Below are 17172 nucleotides of genomic sequence, written 5' to 3'. Positions count from 1 at the left end.
AGATTTTGAAAAGAAAACTTAAAGGAAAAACTCTAATCGGAAAAGATGAAGAGTCTCCTTTTTTGAAAGCAAAGTTAAAGAAGCTTCGAGAAGATGTTTAAAAACTCATGGTAAGCATGGATCTAAGGTAGATCTGAAAGAAGTCGAAAAGGTCGTAGAGGTTAGGACTTCAGAAGAACCCAAAAGCAATGAGAAAGGGCTTGAAAGTTACCGATCTAACCAAGAGAGTCAAAGGTCTGACTTGAATGGTCATGGCTGGCCGGAGAGAGGTCAGGGATGACCGGAGAAGGGTCATCGAGCAAAGACTGGACCAAATCCCTTCAGATTCTGGTCATGAGACCATAGAACCAAACACTTAGAAGCCTTGGAAGGCTGGTATAGGTCTCCGATGACCTTGGAAGGCCATGGATTAAGGTGGATTAGGGTGGCGGCGGCTAGGGTTTGAGGGTGTTGTAGAGAGGATTTGGTAGAGGAGGGATTCAGAGGCGGCGTATGGTAACAAATGAAAGGGTTTGGGGGGCCGTTTAGTATTAATTAAGGTAAGGGCAGCCGGTGACCGTTGATCTAAATGATCAACGGCTGAGATTTAAAAGGTTAGGTAGGGATCCGGGTATGGGTCGGTTTAATTGGGTTGGGGTTCGGGTATGAGTAGGAATTGGGCCGGGGTAATTGGGTTTAAATTGGGTAGAATTAGGCTACAATTGAAATGAAATCTGGCTAGATTTTAAATATCCATTTTCCCCATTTATTTTATAAAATATAGTAAATTAATTCTTGGAAATAAATTAAAATTATTAAAATGATTTGTAAAACATAATAATTAATTTAAAAATATTGTACTTAATTTTATAAATATAAACGCAATTAAATCTTAAAAGGGGCTAATATTGCAATTATATGCAATTTAGCTTTAAGAAATACTAAATAAATTTGTAAAAATATGCAAAATATATCTTAGCTATATTTTAGTATAAATATGAGAATCCAATAAATGAATCATCAAAATGATAAAGCATTTGGACATACTTATATGCATACATATGCTATTTTGAAAGTATTTTGCATATTAAATATATATAGGGTAAAATTAGGTATCAACAGCTAGTTGGTTCGGGTCCGGAGAGATTTTTGAGTGAATTGAGACACTTAGTCTTTTAATTGAAAGCTTAAGTTGGAAAAGTTGGTCGGATGTTGACTTATGTGTAAACGACCTCAGATTTGAATTTTGATGGTTACTTTAGTTCCGTTAGGTGATTTTGGACTTAGGAGTGTATCTAGATTGTGATTTGGAGGTCCGTAGTAGAATTATGATAAAAATGGCGAAAGTTGGAATTTTGGAAAGTTTGACCGCGAGTGGAATTTTTGATATCGGGGTCGGATTAGACTTCCGGAAGTTGAAGTAGGTTAGTAGGGTCATTTTTGACTTGTGTGCAAAATTTGAGGTTAATCGAACGTGATTTGATAGGTTTTGACGACGTTTATAGAATTTGGAAATTTCAAAGTTCATTAGGCTTGAATCCATGTGCAATTCGTGTTTTTGATGTTGTTTGAGGTGGTTTGAGGATTCGACTAAGTTCGTATGATGTTTTAAGACGTGTTGGTATGTTTGGTTGAGGTCCCAGGGGCCTTGAGTTGATTTCGGATTGTTAATGGACTTGGAATTGAATTAGAGAAGCAGCTGAAGTTTTGTTACTGCTGGTGTAATCGCAACTGCGTAATGGGCACCGCATGTGCAAGCCCGCAGAAACGGGAAGAAAGCCGCAGAAGTGGTCAAGGATGAGATTAGCTAGGGTCGCATGTGTGATGAATCTCCCGCACCTGCAAGGCTCCAGATGCGGCGAATACGGCGCAGAAGCGGAGCTTGAAGGCATGAAGGGTGTAGTCTTTTTCTGCAGAAGCGGATCGTGGGCCGTAGAAGTGTTTCCATAGGTGCGAGACCTGGAGCCCAGGTGGGTTAAGTGACATCCGTAGGAGCAGGATTTTGGCGGCAGGTGCGGAAGGCCTAGGCAGAACATATATATACAAGGGTTCCGAGATTTTTCACCATTTCTATCATTTTGAGCTCGGATTTTGGAGGTTTTGAGAGAATTTTCAAGGGGATATTTGAGGTAACATTTAGGGGTTTGAGGCTAGGGATTTGAAAGTTAATTTTGGGGATTTAAATGGCCATTTGGTATTGGATTTTGATTAATTTGGTATGACTAGACTCGTGAGTGAATCATCTTTTGGGTTTTGTGAATTTTGTAGAATTTCAGGATGTGGGTATAGGGGTCGGCTTTTGGCTAATTTCGGATTTTATCTTTTAATTTCATATTTTTCTTGTGGAATTGATTCCTTTAGCCTGTACTGATTCTATTGTACTGCTTGTGGGTAGATTTGGGACATTCAGAGGCCAACTTGCGAGGCAAAGGCATATTGGAGTAGAGTCTTGGCTCGGATTGAGCTAAGTAACAGTTCTAAATATGGTTCTGAGGGTACAAAACCTCGGATCTTGTGTTATGTGATTGTTTTGGAGGTAACACACTTGTTAGGTGACGGGCGTGTGGGCATGTACCATGGGAATTGTAACTTGGTCCATTCCGGGAAACTGAAAGTTGAATAAACTTGTTATTAGCTATATGTTCTCCATGTGTTGTAGAAATTTGACTGTAAATCATGTTAGAAACCATGTTTAGGCTATGTGTTGGTACTGTTGTACCCACATAAGTCGTGTTACATGTTGAAATTACCTGCTAAATGTTATTTATACTCAGTCTCAGTTTTTACTTGCATATCATATCTCTATCTCTATTATTCTATTTGATATATCATATCATTTTTCTTGGGCTGATTTTTATGATTTCTGAGAGCCCAAAACACTGGAGTGATTGATGACTGAGTGAGGCCAAAGGCCTGATTGTGAGGATATCTATGGGATCAGGCAGCACACTGCAGCATGTTTCATTGGCTTATGCCATGATTGGCTTGATATAGCGCTTGGGTTGAAGGAGCCCCTACAGAGTCTGTGTACACCCCCAGTGAGCGCGGCTACCTACTAAGTGCGAGTGTCGAGTGCCGAGTGCTGAGTGACCGTGAGGAATGAGTTACTTTAAGGAATAAGTGATTGTGTGGTTGGAGTGAATGGGCGAACTGAGTGATTGCTGCCCAGAGGCTGTATATGATTTCATTGTTGTTGCACATAGTTACCATATATCACTTTTTTAAAAACTTGTGAGAGATATTTTTATCCAGGTTTACTTGAACTTGGCATGTATAAACTGATTTGACTTAATTTGCCGGATTTGAAAACATATCTACTTTCCTTGTTAATACTACTGAAAATGAATTATAATCGTCTCGTTATTATCGCTTAGTTCCTTATTAATTATTGTTAGTTACTAAGTTGGTTGTACTTACGCCACACTATGCACTTCGTATACAGATCCAGGAGTTTCTGGACGTGGAGGGTGTTGATTTTTTAAATAGTTGACCGTTGGAGATATCGAGGTAGCTGCTGACGTTCGCATTCCTTGTTTCTCCCTCCTTATATTTTCTTTCATTGTATTTAGATCCAGAGATTGATAGATAGTTCATTTCTAGACTAATGATGTATAGATTCTCATAGGCTCAGTGACATCCTGATTTGGGAGATATTTTCCGCACTTGTGTTTTGGGTTTTACCCCGTTTATGAAAACTTTGCTTATTTAAAAATTACTTGATTCATTTTCTGTTAAATATTGGGAGTACTTTGGAAATGTCGGCTTGCTTTGTACCACGATAGGCGCCATCACAACAGGTTAGGTTTTGGGTCATGACAAGTTGGTATCAGAGCCTAAGTTATATAGATCTCACGAGTCATGAGCAGGTTTAGTAGAATCTTGCAGACTGGTATGGTGACGTCTGTATTTATCTTTGAGAGGCTGTCAAACCCTTAAGAAACCTCACATTCTTGAATTCTTATTGTGTGAATCTATTGATTCTAGTAATTAAACTTCTGTTATTCTCTTCTCTCACAAATGGTGAGGATACGTACTACTAGATAGGATGGACAACCACCAGTACCACCAATCAGGGCCGCGAGAGGCCAAGGTCGCGGTAGGGGAAGAGGTGCAGCTCGTATAGTAGCTAGGGAGGCACTTGCAGATCTACCAGCTGCTCCAGTATAGGAGCTGGTTCTAGTTGTGGATGAGCCAATGGGGCCAGCTCAAGCACCAGTTGTGCCCATTGTGATCTCAGGCCTTCAAGAGGCCTTAACTCAGATTCTGACCCTGTGCACCAGTCTTGCTCAGACGGTCTCTGTTCCATCTGTAGTATCCACTTCTCAGGCCGGGGGAGATACTTAGACTCCCGCCTCTCACACACCAAAGCAGGTAATGTAGGGACTCTAGACACCGGGGCACTACTAGCCCAGCTGGTTGCAGCTGCTCAGGCCCATGTGTTTCCTGTTATGTCTGATGATGAGCAACAGAGAATGGAGAGGTTTGGGAGGCTCCAGCCTCTATCTTTAAGTGGTATAGAGGTAGAGGATGCCCAGGGCTTCTTGAACAAGTGTTAGAGCATTCTCCGTACAATAGGTATTTTCAGAGACCAGTGGGGTCTCGTTCACTACTTTTTATTTCTTTGGGGCTATATTCAGTTGGTGGGAGGCTTATGAGAGGTGTAGTCCGGTCGGTGCAGCACCACTTACATGTTAGGAGTTCTCTGTTCTCTTCTTGGAGAAGTTCGTGCCTCAGTCCCGGAGAGAGGAGCTACACTGATAGTTTGAGCAGCTTCGTTAGGATGATATGTCTATGACGTAGTACGAGATGAGGTTTTTTTAGTTGGCCCATCATGTAGTTTGGTTGGTTCCCACTGATAGGGAGAGGATCAGGAGGTTCATCGATGGCCTCACATTTCAGCTACGATTTCTTGTGACTAGAAAGAGGGTATTTGGTGCTACTTTCGATGAGGTTGTTGACATTGCTCGGCAGATAGAGATGGTCTGCAGCTAGGAGCGGGTTGCGAGGGAGGCCAAAAGGTCTCGTGGATCAGGTGTTTTTAATGGTTTTACTTCTGGAGGTCAGTTTTACCACGACAGGGGTCATTATTACAGACATGCTCAAACAACTCACCTAGTTTACCGTGGTGGATCATCTGGCTATGGTCCACACAGTTCTCAGCAGGGTCACTCATCTCTTAGTGCCCTTCCAGCTTAGAGTTCATTCCGTGCTCCATCGGTTCAAGGCTCATCTATGCCAGGTCTTTCTACCAGTTATCCTGGTGCTAGACGCTCCCTTCAGTCCCCATCACCAGCACCAAGGAGTTGTTTTGAGTGCGGGGGAGTTATATGTATGGAGGCAGTGTTCTCGTCGTCCTGGAGGTCCATCACAATAGAGGAGTCAGGTTGTGTTTTCTGCACCGGTTGATACACCACCTGCTCAGCCAGCTCGGGGTGGAGCCCATTCAGCTAGAGGTCGCCCTAGAGGGAAAGGCCTATCAGGTGGCAGTCAGGCCCGATTCTATTCTCTTCCCGCCAGACCAGATGCCATAACTTTAGATGCAGTGCATCACATATATTGTCTTAGTTTTCCACAGGGATGCCTCTATATTATTTGACCCTGGTTCCACTTATTCATATGTGTCATCGTATTTTGCTCATTATTTGGATATGCCTCGTGAGTCTCTAGTTTTATCTGTTCATATATCTACGCCGGTGGGCGATACTACTATTGTGGACCATGTAAATCGGTCGTGTTAGTGACTATTGGGGGATTAGAGACTAGAGTTGATCGCTTGTTGCTTTGTATCGTTGATTTTGATGTGATCTTGGGTATGGATTGGTTGTCTCTATGTTATGCTATTCTGGATTGTCATGCAAGGTCTGTGATATTGGCGATGCTAGAGTTTCCACGGATTGAGTGGATAAGTTCTCTAGACTATGTTCCCAGTAGAGTGATTTCATACTTGAAGTCCCAACGGATGATTGGGAAGAGTAGTTTTTCTTATTTGGCCTTTGTGATGGATGTTAGTGTAGAGACCCCTACTATTGATTCTGTTCCGGTGGTGCAAGATTTCCCATATGTATTTTTTGTAGACCTGCCGGGAATATTTCCTGATAAGGACATTAATTTTGGTATTGACTTGGTGCCGGGCACTCAGCCCATTTCTATTCCTTTGTACCATATGGCACCAGCTGAGTTGAAGGAGAATCTTCAAGAACTCCTTGATAAGAGTTTTATTAGGCCTAGTGTGTTACCTTGGGGTGAACCTATTCTGTTTGTGAAGAAGAATGATGGAACTATGAGAATGTGCATGGGTTATAGGTAGTTGAACAAAGTCACAATCAAGAACAGGTATACTTTGTCGCGTATTGATGATCTGTTTGACCAGTTTCAGGGAGCGAGGGTGTTCTCCAAGATTGATTTGAGGTCTATGTATCACCAGTTGAAGATTCGGGACTCGAATATTCCAAAGACAGCTTTCAGGATCCGTTATGGTCATTATGAGTTCCTTATGATGTCTTTTGGAGTTACCAATGCCCTAGCAACGTTCATCCATCTGATGAACAATGTATTTCAGCTTTATCTCGACTCGTTTGTTATTGTATTCATTGATGATATCCTGGTGTACTCTCATAGCCAGGAGGAGCATGCCCATCATTTAAGGATTGTGTTGCAGTGGTTAAAGGAGGGGAAGCTTTATGCCAAGTTCTCCAAGTGTAAGTTTTGGCTTATTTCAGTGGCATTGTTGGGGAACATGGTGTCCAATGAGGGTATTCAAGTAGATCCAAAGAAGATAGAGGTGGTTCAGAGTTGGCCCAAACCATCCTCAACTATGGAGATTCAGATATTTCTTGGTTTGGCTGGTTATTAGTGTTGCTTCGTGTAGGGTTTCTCATATATTGCATCGCTATTGACCAAATTAACCTAAAAGGATGCTCTTTTCAGGTGGTCGGATATGTGTGAGGAGAGCTTTCAGAAGCTCAAGACTACCTTGACCACAGCTCCAGTTCTAGTCCTACCATTAGCTTCTGGTTCTTATACAGTGTATTGTGATGCTTCCCGGAATGGTATTGGGTATGTTTTGATATAGGAAGATAGATTGATTGTTTATGCTTCGCGCCAGTTGAAGCCTCATGAGAATAACTACCATGTTCCTGATTTGGAGTTGGTTGTCATTGTTTAAGTGTTGAATATTTGGAGGCACTATCTCTATGGTATGTCTTGTGAGATATTTATTGATCATCGTAGCCTCCAGCACTTATTCAAATAGAAGGATCTAAATCTGAGGCAGTAGAGATGGTTGGAGCTACTAAAAAACTATGATATTACTATTTTGTATCATCCAGAAAGGCCAATGTAGTGGTCGATGCCTTGAGTAGGAAGGAAGTGAGTATGGGGAGCCTTGCATTCATTCCTATTTGTGAGAGACCTCTTGCAGGTGATGTTCAGGCATTGGCTAACCAGTTTGTGAGATTAGATATTTCAGAGTCCTGTCGAGCTCTAGCTTGTGTGGCTTCTCGATCTTCCTTATTTGATCGCATCATAGAGCGCCCGTATGATGATCCTCATTTTCTTGTCCTCAAGCATAATGTTCAGGAGGTGATGCTAGAGATTTGACTATTGGAGATGACGGGGTGTTGAGGATGCAGGGCCAGATATGTGTGTCCAATGTAGATGGGCCGCAGGAGTGTATTCATAAAGAGGCTCACAGCTCGCGGTATTCCATCCATCCGGGTGCCGCGGAGATGTATTAGGATTTGAGGTATCACTATTGGTGGAGGATATTGAAGAAGGATATATTTGGGTTTGTAGCTCGGTGTCTTACGTGTCAGCAGGTAAAATTTGAGCATTAGAGACCGGGTGGATTGCTTTAGAGGATAGAGATCCCATAGTGGAGGTGGGACCAGTTCACCATGGATTTCGTAGTTGGGATCCCACGGACTTTGAGGAAGTTCAATGCTATTTGGGTGATTACGGATCAACTAACCAAGTCCGCGCACTTCATTCCAGTGGGTACTACTTATTCTTCAGATCTGTTGACTGAGATTTACATTAGAGAGATTATTCTCCTTCGCGATGTGCCGATTTCCGTCATTTCAGTAAAAGGCACGTAATTTACATCGCAGTTTTGGAGAATTGCGCAGTGAAAGTTGGGCACTTAGGATGAGTTGAGTACAACATTTCACCCTCAGATGGACGGAAAGTTCCAACGCACTATTCAAATATTGGAGGACATGCTACACGTTTGTGTCATTGATTTCGGGGGTTCATGGGACCAGTTTCTGTTTCTCGTGGAGTTTGCTTACAACAACAGCTATCAAATGAGCATTCACATGGCTCCATATAAGGCTTTGTATGGGAGATGGTGTAGATATCCGGTGGGTTGGTTTGAGCTGGGTGAGTCTAGGCTATTGGGTACTAACTTGGTTCAAAATGCTTTGGACAAGGTTAAATTGTTTCAGGAGCGGCTTCGCACGTCGCAGTCTAGACAGAAGAAATCTCCGGCCAATTTTTTAGAGAGCTGTATCATGTTCCCCCATTTTTGCTCCTTTTGTGCTCCAAAGCTGTTATATGACTTACCTGGTTAGTTTGTTCAGGTCCGGAGCAATTTCGGAGTGAATTGAGACAATTACTCTCTTAATTGAAAGCTTAAGTTGGAAAAGTTGACCGGATATTGATTTATGTGTAAACGACCTCGGATTTGAATTTTGATGGTTTTGTTAGCTCCGTTAAGTGATTTAAGATTTAGGAGCGTGTCTGGATTGTGATTTGAAGATCCGTAGTAGAATTAGGCTAGAAATGACAAAAGTTGGAATTTTAGAAAGTTTGACCGGGATTGGACTTTTTGATATCGGGGTCGGATTGGATTTGCGGAAGTTGAAGTAGTTTTGTGGGGTCATTTGTAATTTGTGTGTAAAATTTGAGGTCAATCAGATGTGATTTGATAGGTTTTGACGCCGTTTGTAGAATTTGGAAATTTCAAAGTTCATTAGGCTTGAATCTATGTGCAATTCGTGTTTTTGATGTTGATTTCGGATGGTTAACGAACTTGGAATTGAATTAGAGAAGCAGCTGAAGTTTTGTTACTGCTAGTATGATCATACCAGCGAAGTGGGCACTACAGGTGTGAGCTCGCAGAAGCGGTCAAGGATGAGATGATATGGGGTCGCAGGTGCGAAGATTCATCCGCACCTGTGAGGCCGCAGATGCGGCGAATAAGGCATAAGGAGCTTACCTCAAGAATCCCTCTGGTTCTGAGGGTACAAAACCTCGGATCTTGTGTTATGTGATTGTTTTGGAGATGATGCATATGCTAGGTGACGGGCCATGGGCGTACACCGTGGGAATTATGACTTGGTCCATTCCGTAAAACTAAAAGTTGAATAAACTTGTTGTTAGCTATATGCTCTCCATGTGTTGTAGAAGTTTGACTCTAAATCATTTTAGAAAACATGTTTAGGATATGTGTTGGTACTGTTGGGACCCATAGAGGTGCTAAATATTGAAATTACCTGCTAAATGCTATTTGTACCTAGTCTCAATTTTTACTCGCATATCATATCTCAGTCTTTATTATTTTTGTTGATACATCATATCATTGTTGTTGGGCTGATTTTTATGATTTCTGAGAGCCCGAGAGATTGAAGAGATTGATGACTAAGTGATGCTGAAGGCATGATTGTGAGGATATCTATAAGATCGGGCTTCACGTCGCAACAAATTTTGTTGATTTATGCCATGATTGGCTTGATATAGTGCTTTGGTTGAAGGAGCCCATTCGGAATCTGTACACACCCTCAGTGAGCGCGGGTACCTAGTGAGTACGAGTGCTGAGTGACCGTGAGGAATAAGTAACTGTGAGAAATGAGTGATTGTGGGGTTGGAGTGAATGGGAGGACTGAGTAATTGTTACCCAAAGGCTATATATGATTTCATTATTGTTGCACATAGTTGCCATATATCATCGCTTTGAAAACTTTTGAGAGATATTTTTATCCGGTTTTACTTGAACTTGGCATGTATAGACTTAATTTGCCGTATTTGAAAGCATGTCTACTTTTATTGTTAAGACTACTGAAAATGAATTATAATTGTGTAGCTCGTCACTATCGTTCACTTCCTTATTTATTATTGTTACTTGCTGAATTGGTTGAACTCACGCTACACCCTGCACTTCGTAAATCCAGGAGTTTCTGGACGCGGAGGGGGTTGATATTTCATATAGCTGACCGTTGAAGATATCGAGGTAGCTGTCTGGCGTTCGCAGTCCTTGCTTCGCCTTCCTTATCTTTTCTTTCGTTGTATTTAGATCCAAAAATTGATATACACTTCATTTCTAGACTGATGATCTATAGATGCTCACGGGCTCAGTGACACCCTGATTTGGGAGATATTTTCTGCACATGTATTTTTGGTTTTACCCTGTTTATAAAAAATTTGCTTATTTAAAAATTACTTAATTCATTTTCTGTTATATGTTGGAAGTATTTTGGAAATTTCAACTTGCCTAGTATCACGATAGGCGCCATCACGGCAGGTTAGGTTTTAGGTTGTGACACCATCTTGATTTACGTATTTTAGAGATAGATTTTGACTCATACGGCAGGTACCATGCTTTAATTAGGAAAAAAACAAAAAATACATATCTAAAACACAAATTGTGTGGGGGGTGGATTGATTTGGAAAACTAAACTACACGTGGTTTCTCCATTCTGCATGGAAAAGGAAGCATTAGATGCTAGCAAATAGTATACACTATACAGTGAGAAAGAGGCATGCAAAACACACGTAAACCAGATTTTACTGTGTGATATGAACCTTGAACCAAAATTAAGCTATTAGCTTCACAATGCAGCTTTTGCTTTTTTCATCTCATGTACTGAATAATTTACAGTATGAGCTGACGAGAACGTACACAAGAACCAGCTATACACCGGTGCACTTGTTTATGGGGAGAAATAATCAAACAGGATTTACTTTAATAATTCCTTTAACTGCTCCAGTTAAATTTAAAGGAAAGCTTGAAGACATTAAAGATACACTTTATAATATAGCTTTATCTTTTGTTAGCAAGTAGAAACATGTAACCGATGACAACCTTAGGAAGCAAAGAGAAGATTCGACTCAAATAGCTCAAATCAAGACTTCATTAAAATCTCACTGACTTCCCATGAATAAAAAATTTGATTCCTGCAACATGCAAAGAAAGAACAGAACGATTTTAGTCTTTCTGAATTCTGAATATAAAAAACATGTATTTTCTTGGAGAAGTAAAACGCGTAAAGGAAAAGCCTTTACATCAACTAAACTTCTGAGATTCCACCTCCTAGTTTAAGAACAAAGTATGAAAAATCAAATTTCTTTGTCAGTTAATTTTGTTCATAGGTCTTAGGAAGGAGGGTGTATATATATAAACCTCCTGTCCTTCTATTGGGGTGATTGCATCACCGTTATTGTATTTTGTGAGCTCAGGTCTAGCCCCTCTCTTGCGCTTTTTTGAATACAACGACTTAGATGGTTGTTTGGGCAACTTTAATAAAAATAAAAAAAAAACAAAAAAAAAACACAGCACTCTATCCAATTTGTCCAAAACGAGGACATTAATTCCCATATATGGTATTCGGCTAAAACAGTCCCAAATACTCTTAATATGGTATGATATAGTCCTCTTTGGGCCAAACCCACACAGATTTTCCAAAAGGCTTCCCTCCATTAAGAGAATCTTACACTTTTTTTGTAGGCTCTTAATCTTTTCAGCCACCAATTTGTTCGCATACCTAACAATATCACACCATCGAACTAAGTTCCACATGGCTCACTACCACGATCCACGGGTCTCACCCTCGAACTAATTTTCACGTGGCCCTAATTACCATGATCCACGGGTCAAATTTCGAGATTCACTGTATGCCACCCACATAATTGTCAGGGTATTATGGTAAGCAAAGCCCGCAACTAGCTTCTTCTTAGCATCCCTAAGCTTGTAAGGATAAAGAAACTGATCCTTGCACCGTCACTCTACTAAGTTCCACGTGGACTACTACCACTATCTATGAGTCTCCCCCTTGAACCAAGTTCTATGTGTCTGATTACCATGATCTACGGGTCAATTTCCAAGATTCATCGTATGCCACCCATATTGTCAGAGTATTTATGGCCCACAACTAGCTCCTTCTGTATGTCTCTAACCTCTTAAAGGGTAAGGAAATTGAGCTCCGCATCATCACTCATCGGCATACTCATCCTACTGAACTTGAGCTCTGATACCAATTATTGGACTTAAACAACCTATAAATACTTTTAATATAGCGTAATATTGGGCTAAGCTCAGGCTTTCTTAAGGCCTCACTCCATTAAGAGATTCATAAGCCTTTTATGTAGGCTCCCAATCTTTTCAGCTTCTAATATGGGGCTTTGTTCGCGCACCTAATAACAATCTCTACCTCGAACTAAGTTCCACATGGTCCACTACCACAATCCACGGGTCTCCCCCTCAAACCAAGTACCAAGTGCCACGAGTTTATTTCTGAGATTCACTAGATGCCATCCTCATTGTCAGAGTATTTATGGTAAACAAAGCTCTTAACTAGCATTTTTTGTGCGTCTCTAAGCTCGTAAGATTAAGGAAACCGAGCCTCGCAATGTCACTCTACTAAGTTTCATGTGACCCACTACTACGATACACGGGTCTCCCCTCAAAGCAAGTTTCACGTGACCGATTACCACGATTCACAGATCAAATTTTTAGATTTATTATGTGTAACCGGCATTGTCAGAGTATTTATGGAAAGTGAATCCTGCAATTAGCTTCTTCTGTATATATTTAAGTTCGTAAGGGTAAGAAAAGAGAGCCTTGCACCGTCACTCTGTCATCGCCATACTCGTCCAGCCGAACCTGTGTTTTGATACTAATTGTTGGGCTAAAATAACCCATAAATACTCTTAATATACTGTAATATTGTCTGCATTAGGCCAAGTCCACTCGATTTTCCCCAAAAGGCCTCACTTCATTAAGAGATTCCTACATCTTACATGTATTCTTTGAATCTTTTCACTATTAATGTGGGACAAGTTCGCACACCCAACATATGGGTCTTTCGACAAACAAACTCACTATAGCGACTTGTATCTACCTCAACAACAAAGATTTACTTAAATATCCCTAATCAATACTTTAGAAAATCTATGAAAATTCAAAACGAATAAGTCAAATTCAGAAGCTTTTGTGGATTATAGAGAGAAAATAGAGAGATTGCTTCTTCATAGTTGTTTATGTAAAAATCAAGCTAGATCTGCCATCGACATGGAGGCAAGATCTAGTGTGAAGTAATGAAATACAGAGAGTAACATAGAGAATCGTAGAGAGAGAAAAAACTGTATTTCTATTTCTTTCTTACATAATTGCACTGTACAGGAGTATGTTTCTGATATATACAAAACTACTAATGTATCTTAACCAAGTTGACTAATAGACCATTCTGGAAATGTACATGTTAAATAGCATATTGTACCAACACCCTCAACTAGACTTTATATCTTAACACTCCCCCTCAAGTTGAGAATGAAAGATATTTTTCATTCCCAACTTGGTCAACGGAAAAGCATGTTGCTGATGGCCAAGAGGCTTTGTCAAAATGTCTTCTGGTTGGTGTTGGCTTGGTATGTAAGAAGTTTCAATCAGTCCCTCTTGTATTTTTTCTCTTATGAAGTGACAGTCTATTTGGCAACTGCACATCCATTCTTAATTCTTTCAGTAATCCATTAAGCCAAACCAACTCTGTCACTGTGTGTGTCATGCTTCTATACTCTGTTTCATCAGAACTTCTAGAGATAGTGCTCTATTTTTTTGCTTTCCAAGAGATCAATGAATCACCTAGCTTAATACAGTAGCCAGTCACAGATTTCCTTGACATGGGACAAGATGCCTAATCAGAGTCATAGTAAGCTTCAATCTGTTGTGTCCCTTTGCTTGACATAAGGATTCCTAGACCTGGTTGTCTCTTTATGTATCTAACAATATGTAGAGTTTCCTCATAATAGGATCTCTTGGGTGCATGCATAAATTGACTTAGGCATTGAACTGCATAAGAAATGTCTGGTCTACTTATTGTGAGATACAGAAGTTTTTCAATCAGCCTTTGAAAACTCCCCCTATCTTCCAATGTTTTATCAGAGGTGCCAGCATTTATACTTTTGTCAAATTCTGTACTTGTGAGCTTCATGTTCTGCTCCATAGGTGTATCTTTAGAATTTGAACCTGCTCAACCCACATCTGGGATCATTTCCAGTGCATATTTCCTTTTTGACATCAGTATTCCCTCTTTAGACCTTGCAAATTCTATTCCGAGGAAGTATCTTAACTCTCCTACGTCTTTTAACTTGAATTTCTGGTGTAGTGCAGCCTTTGCATTCTGAATCTCCTCTAGATCATTTCCTATTACAAGTTAATCATGTACATATACCAGTACAAGCACAAACTTGTATTTGTCAGTCTTGGTAAATAGTGAATAATCATGATTGCTTTGAGTAAAACCAGATTCTATGAGAGCTTGAGTTAGTTTCGAATTCCATTGCTTAGATGCTTGTTTCAGACCATATAAGGACTTTAGTAGCCTACATACTTTATGCTCCCCCTGGCTACTAAAGCCTTGTGGTAGGGACATGTAGACCTCTTCCTCAAGGTCACCATTGAGGAAGGCATTATGCACATCCATTTGAAAAATAGGCCAGCCCTTAAGGGCTACAGCAACAACTATAGTCCTGACTGTAGTAAGCTTGGCCACATGGGAGAAAGTATCATGGAAATCCAAACCTTCTAGTTGTGTGTAGCCCTTAGTAACCAGTCTGGCTTTGAACCTTTCTACTGAACCATCTGTATGATATTTAATTTTGTACACCCATTTTCACCCAATGGGAATTTTACCAGAAGGCAAATCCACTACTTCCCATGTGTGGTTTTGCTCAAGAGCCTCAATTTCCAGTTATATGGCTTTGACCCACCTAGCATCCTTACTAGCTTGAGAAAAATAGGAGGGTTCAATATCAGAAGAAAAAGAAGCAAGGAATGACCTAAAATGTGAGGATAGGTGAAAATAGGAAACAAATTGTTGAATAGGATAGGAAGAGGAAGAGGAAGTAATGGGTAAGGGAGGATGCACATAATCAGTCAACCAGATGGAAGGTTTGGTGGCCCTTCCTAATCTTCTAGGTTGGTCAAGAGTAGTAGTAACAGGAGTGACATAGGTAGGAGAAGGGGTAGGAGAGGTTGGCATAATGTCAGGTGAACCAGTAGGTAATGATGGAGCGAGGGAGACAGGTGAAGGTGAAGACTCAATAGAAGAAATTGAATTAAGGGAAGATATAGGCATGGGGTTGAGAGAAGGTTCAGGATGGAAATAAGAAGAAGGAGATGCTTTGGAAGGGAGGAAATGAGATCTGGGGAATTTGGAAAGGAAAACATGTTCTTTGAACACAACATCTCTATTGACAAAAAAATTCCCAGATTCAATGTCATAGAGCCTATAACCTTTTTGATGTAAAGAGTATCCCATGAAGATAGCAGGCCAAGACTTGGCAGAAAATTTATCACAGTAATTTGGTCTTGTGGCATAACACAAACATCCTAAAGTTCTCATATGATGCAGGTTAGGAGGATGACCATGGAACAACTCATAAAGAGTTTTTCCATTCAAAACACTACTGGGTAGTCTGTTAATGATATAGGTTGCTTCTAGAATACACTCACCCCAGTAATTTAATAAAATGTGGGATTGAAATCTTAAAGCTCTACTAACTTCAAAAAGATGTTTGTGTTTCCTTTCCACTACCCCATTCTGTTGGGGGGTGTACACAACTACTTTGATGTATAATCCCTTTGGATTTGAAAAGAGTGGAACAAATTGTATTAAAGAATTCATAACCATTGTCTGATCGAAATATTTTAACTTTGGAGGAAAATTGTTTTTCAATCAAATGAAGGAAATTATTCAGAACAACAAAAACATCACTTTTGACTCTTAAGAAGAAGGTCCAAGTCATTCTAGAGTAATCATCAACTAGAGTAAGAAAATATTTGAAGCCACAATAAGTATAGACTTTATGGACCCCAAACATCCATATGTACCAACTCAAATGCAGAAGTAGACTTAGAAGTACTAATAGGAAATGGTAATCTAGTTTATTTAGCTAAAGGACAAATTGGACAATTACAATCAGTAGATTTTGACAAGTGATTTCTAATTGTAGGAATTTTCAGTAAAACATTCTGTGGTGCATGACCAAGTCTTTGATGCCACAAAACATTTGAGTTATTTCGAAGAGATGAAGACAAACACTTGGAGACAGGAGCAGCAACAGGTGTGTAAGGATTGAGAATGTACAGCCCATTCTTTTCACTACCAATTCCCTTCACCTTGCCACTGAAGAGGTCCTAAAACAGACGGAAATCAGGATAAAAAGCTACTAAACACTTTAAATCCTTAGTGTACTTGGAGACAGACAACAAATTATGTTTGAATTGTGAAACATATAATACATTGTCTAGAACTTAGGAATTGGGCAAGGAACAAGACCCTGAATGAGTGATTTTAGTACTATCTCCATTAGGTAAGTGTACAGAATTGGAAACAGAATTAGAGGGTATGGATTATGATTGGGAAAACAGATACAAGAAGAAAGCTATATGATTTGAGGCTCCATAATCAATTATCCAACAACCATAGTTAGTAATGGATTTACTTGCCATATTAGCAATCTCATTGCAGTCGACTCTGCCATATTTGCCATCTCTATTATAGTTGATCCTCTGTTCTTGTCCAGCATCATAAGTATCTATTGATATTGATCATGGGTAAAGATAGGTGCAAATGCTAAACCTCCTATTTATCCCATGCCTTTTGTCCCAGTAGTATATATCTCCTCTTATGCCTTCACATTTGTATTGTATGCCATTGTTGGAGCACCATTGTAGACTCCTCTTCTCCTATTGTTTTTATTAAACTTAGGCCCTGTTGGATAACCAATCAGCTTGTAGCAGTTCTCTTTTGTGTGACCTTTTATATGGCAATAGTCACATTGTATGTTCCCATTCCTCCTAGGCCTTGTATTAGAGGCATTGATCGATATTATACCACTGGATTCTCCATCTGTAGGTGCAGTCCCTAGGATTCCAATTTGCATTCCCAAGCTCCCACTCAATCTCTAACTTTCTTC

At 40.1% G+C, this 17172-nt stretch overlaps 1 protein-coding gene across 1 annotated transcript; it reads right to left on the bottom strand.

The window, feature by feature from the left end:
• Positions 1-13886: 13886 nt before the first annotated feature.
• LOC138880761 (uncharacterized mitochondrial protein AtMg00810-like) lies at positions 13887-14195 on the bottom strand. The gene has a single exon (XM_070160934.1). It carries the CDS (start codon positions 14193-14195, stop codon positions 13887-13889), a length of 309 nt encoding a protein of 102 aa, XP_070017035.1.
• Between the last annotated feature and the right edge of the window lie 2977 nt (positions 14196-17172).

The sequence above is a fragment of the Nicotiana sylvestris genome, chromosome 11 (assembly GCF_000393655.2).
Source record: "Nicotiana sylvestris chromosome 11, ASM39365v2, whole genome shotgun sequence".
Classification (NCBI taxonomy): Eukaryota; Viridiplantae; Streptophyta; class Magnoliopsida; order Solanales; family Solanaceae; genus Nicotiana; species Nicotiana sylvestris.
The sequence above is the reverse complement of the archived record's forward strand: the minus strand, read 5'-3'. Positions and strand labels throughout refer to the sequence as shown.

Coding starts and splice junctions, on each gene's coding strand:
- LOC138880761 (XM_070160934.1), bottom strand. CDS start 14,195: ATGGAGCAGAACATGAAGCTCACAAGTACAGAATTTGACAAAAGTATA.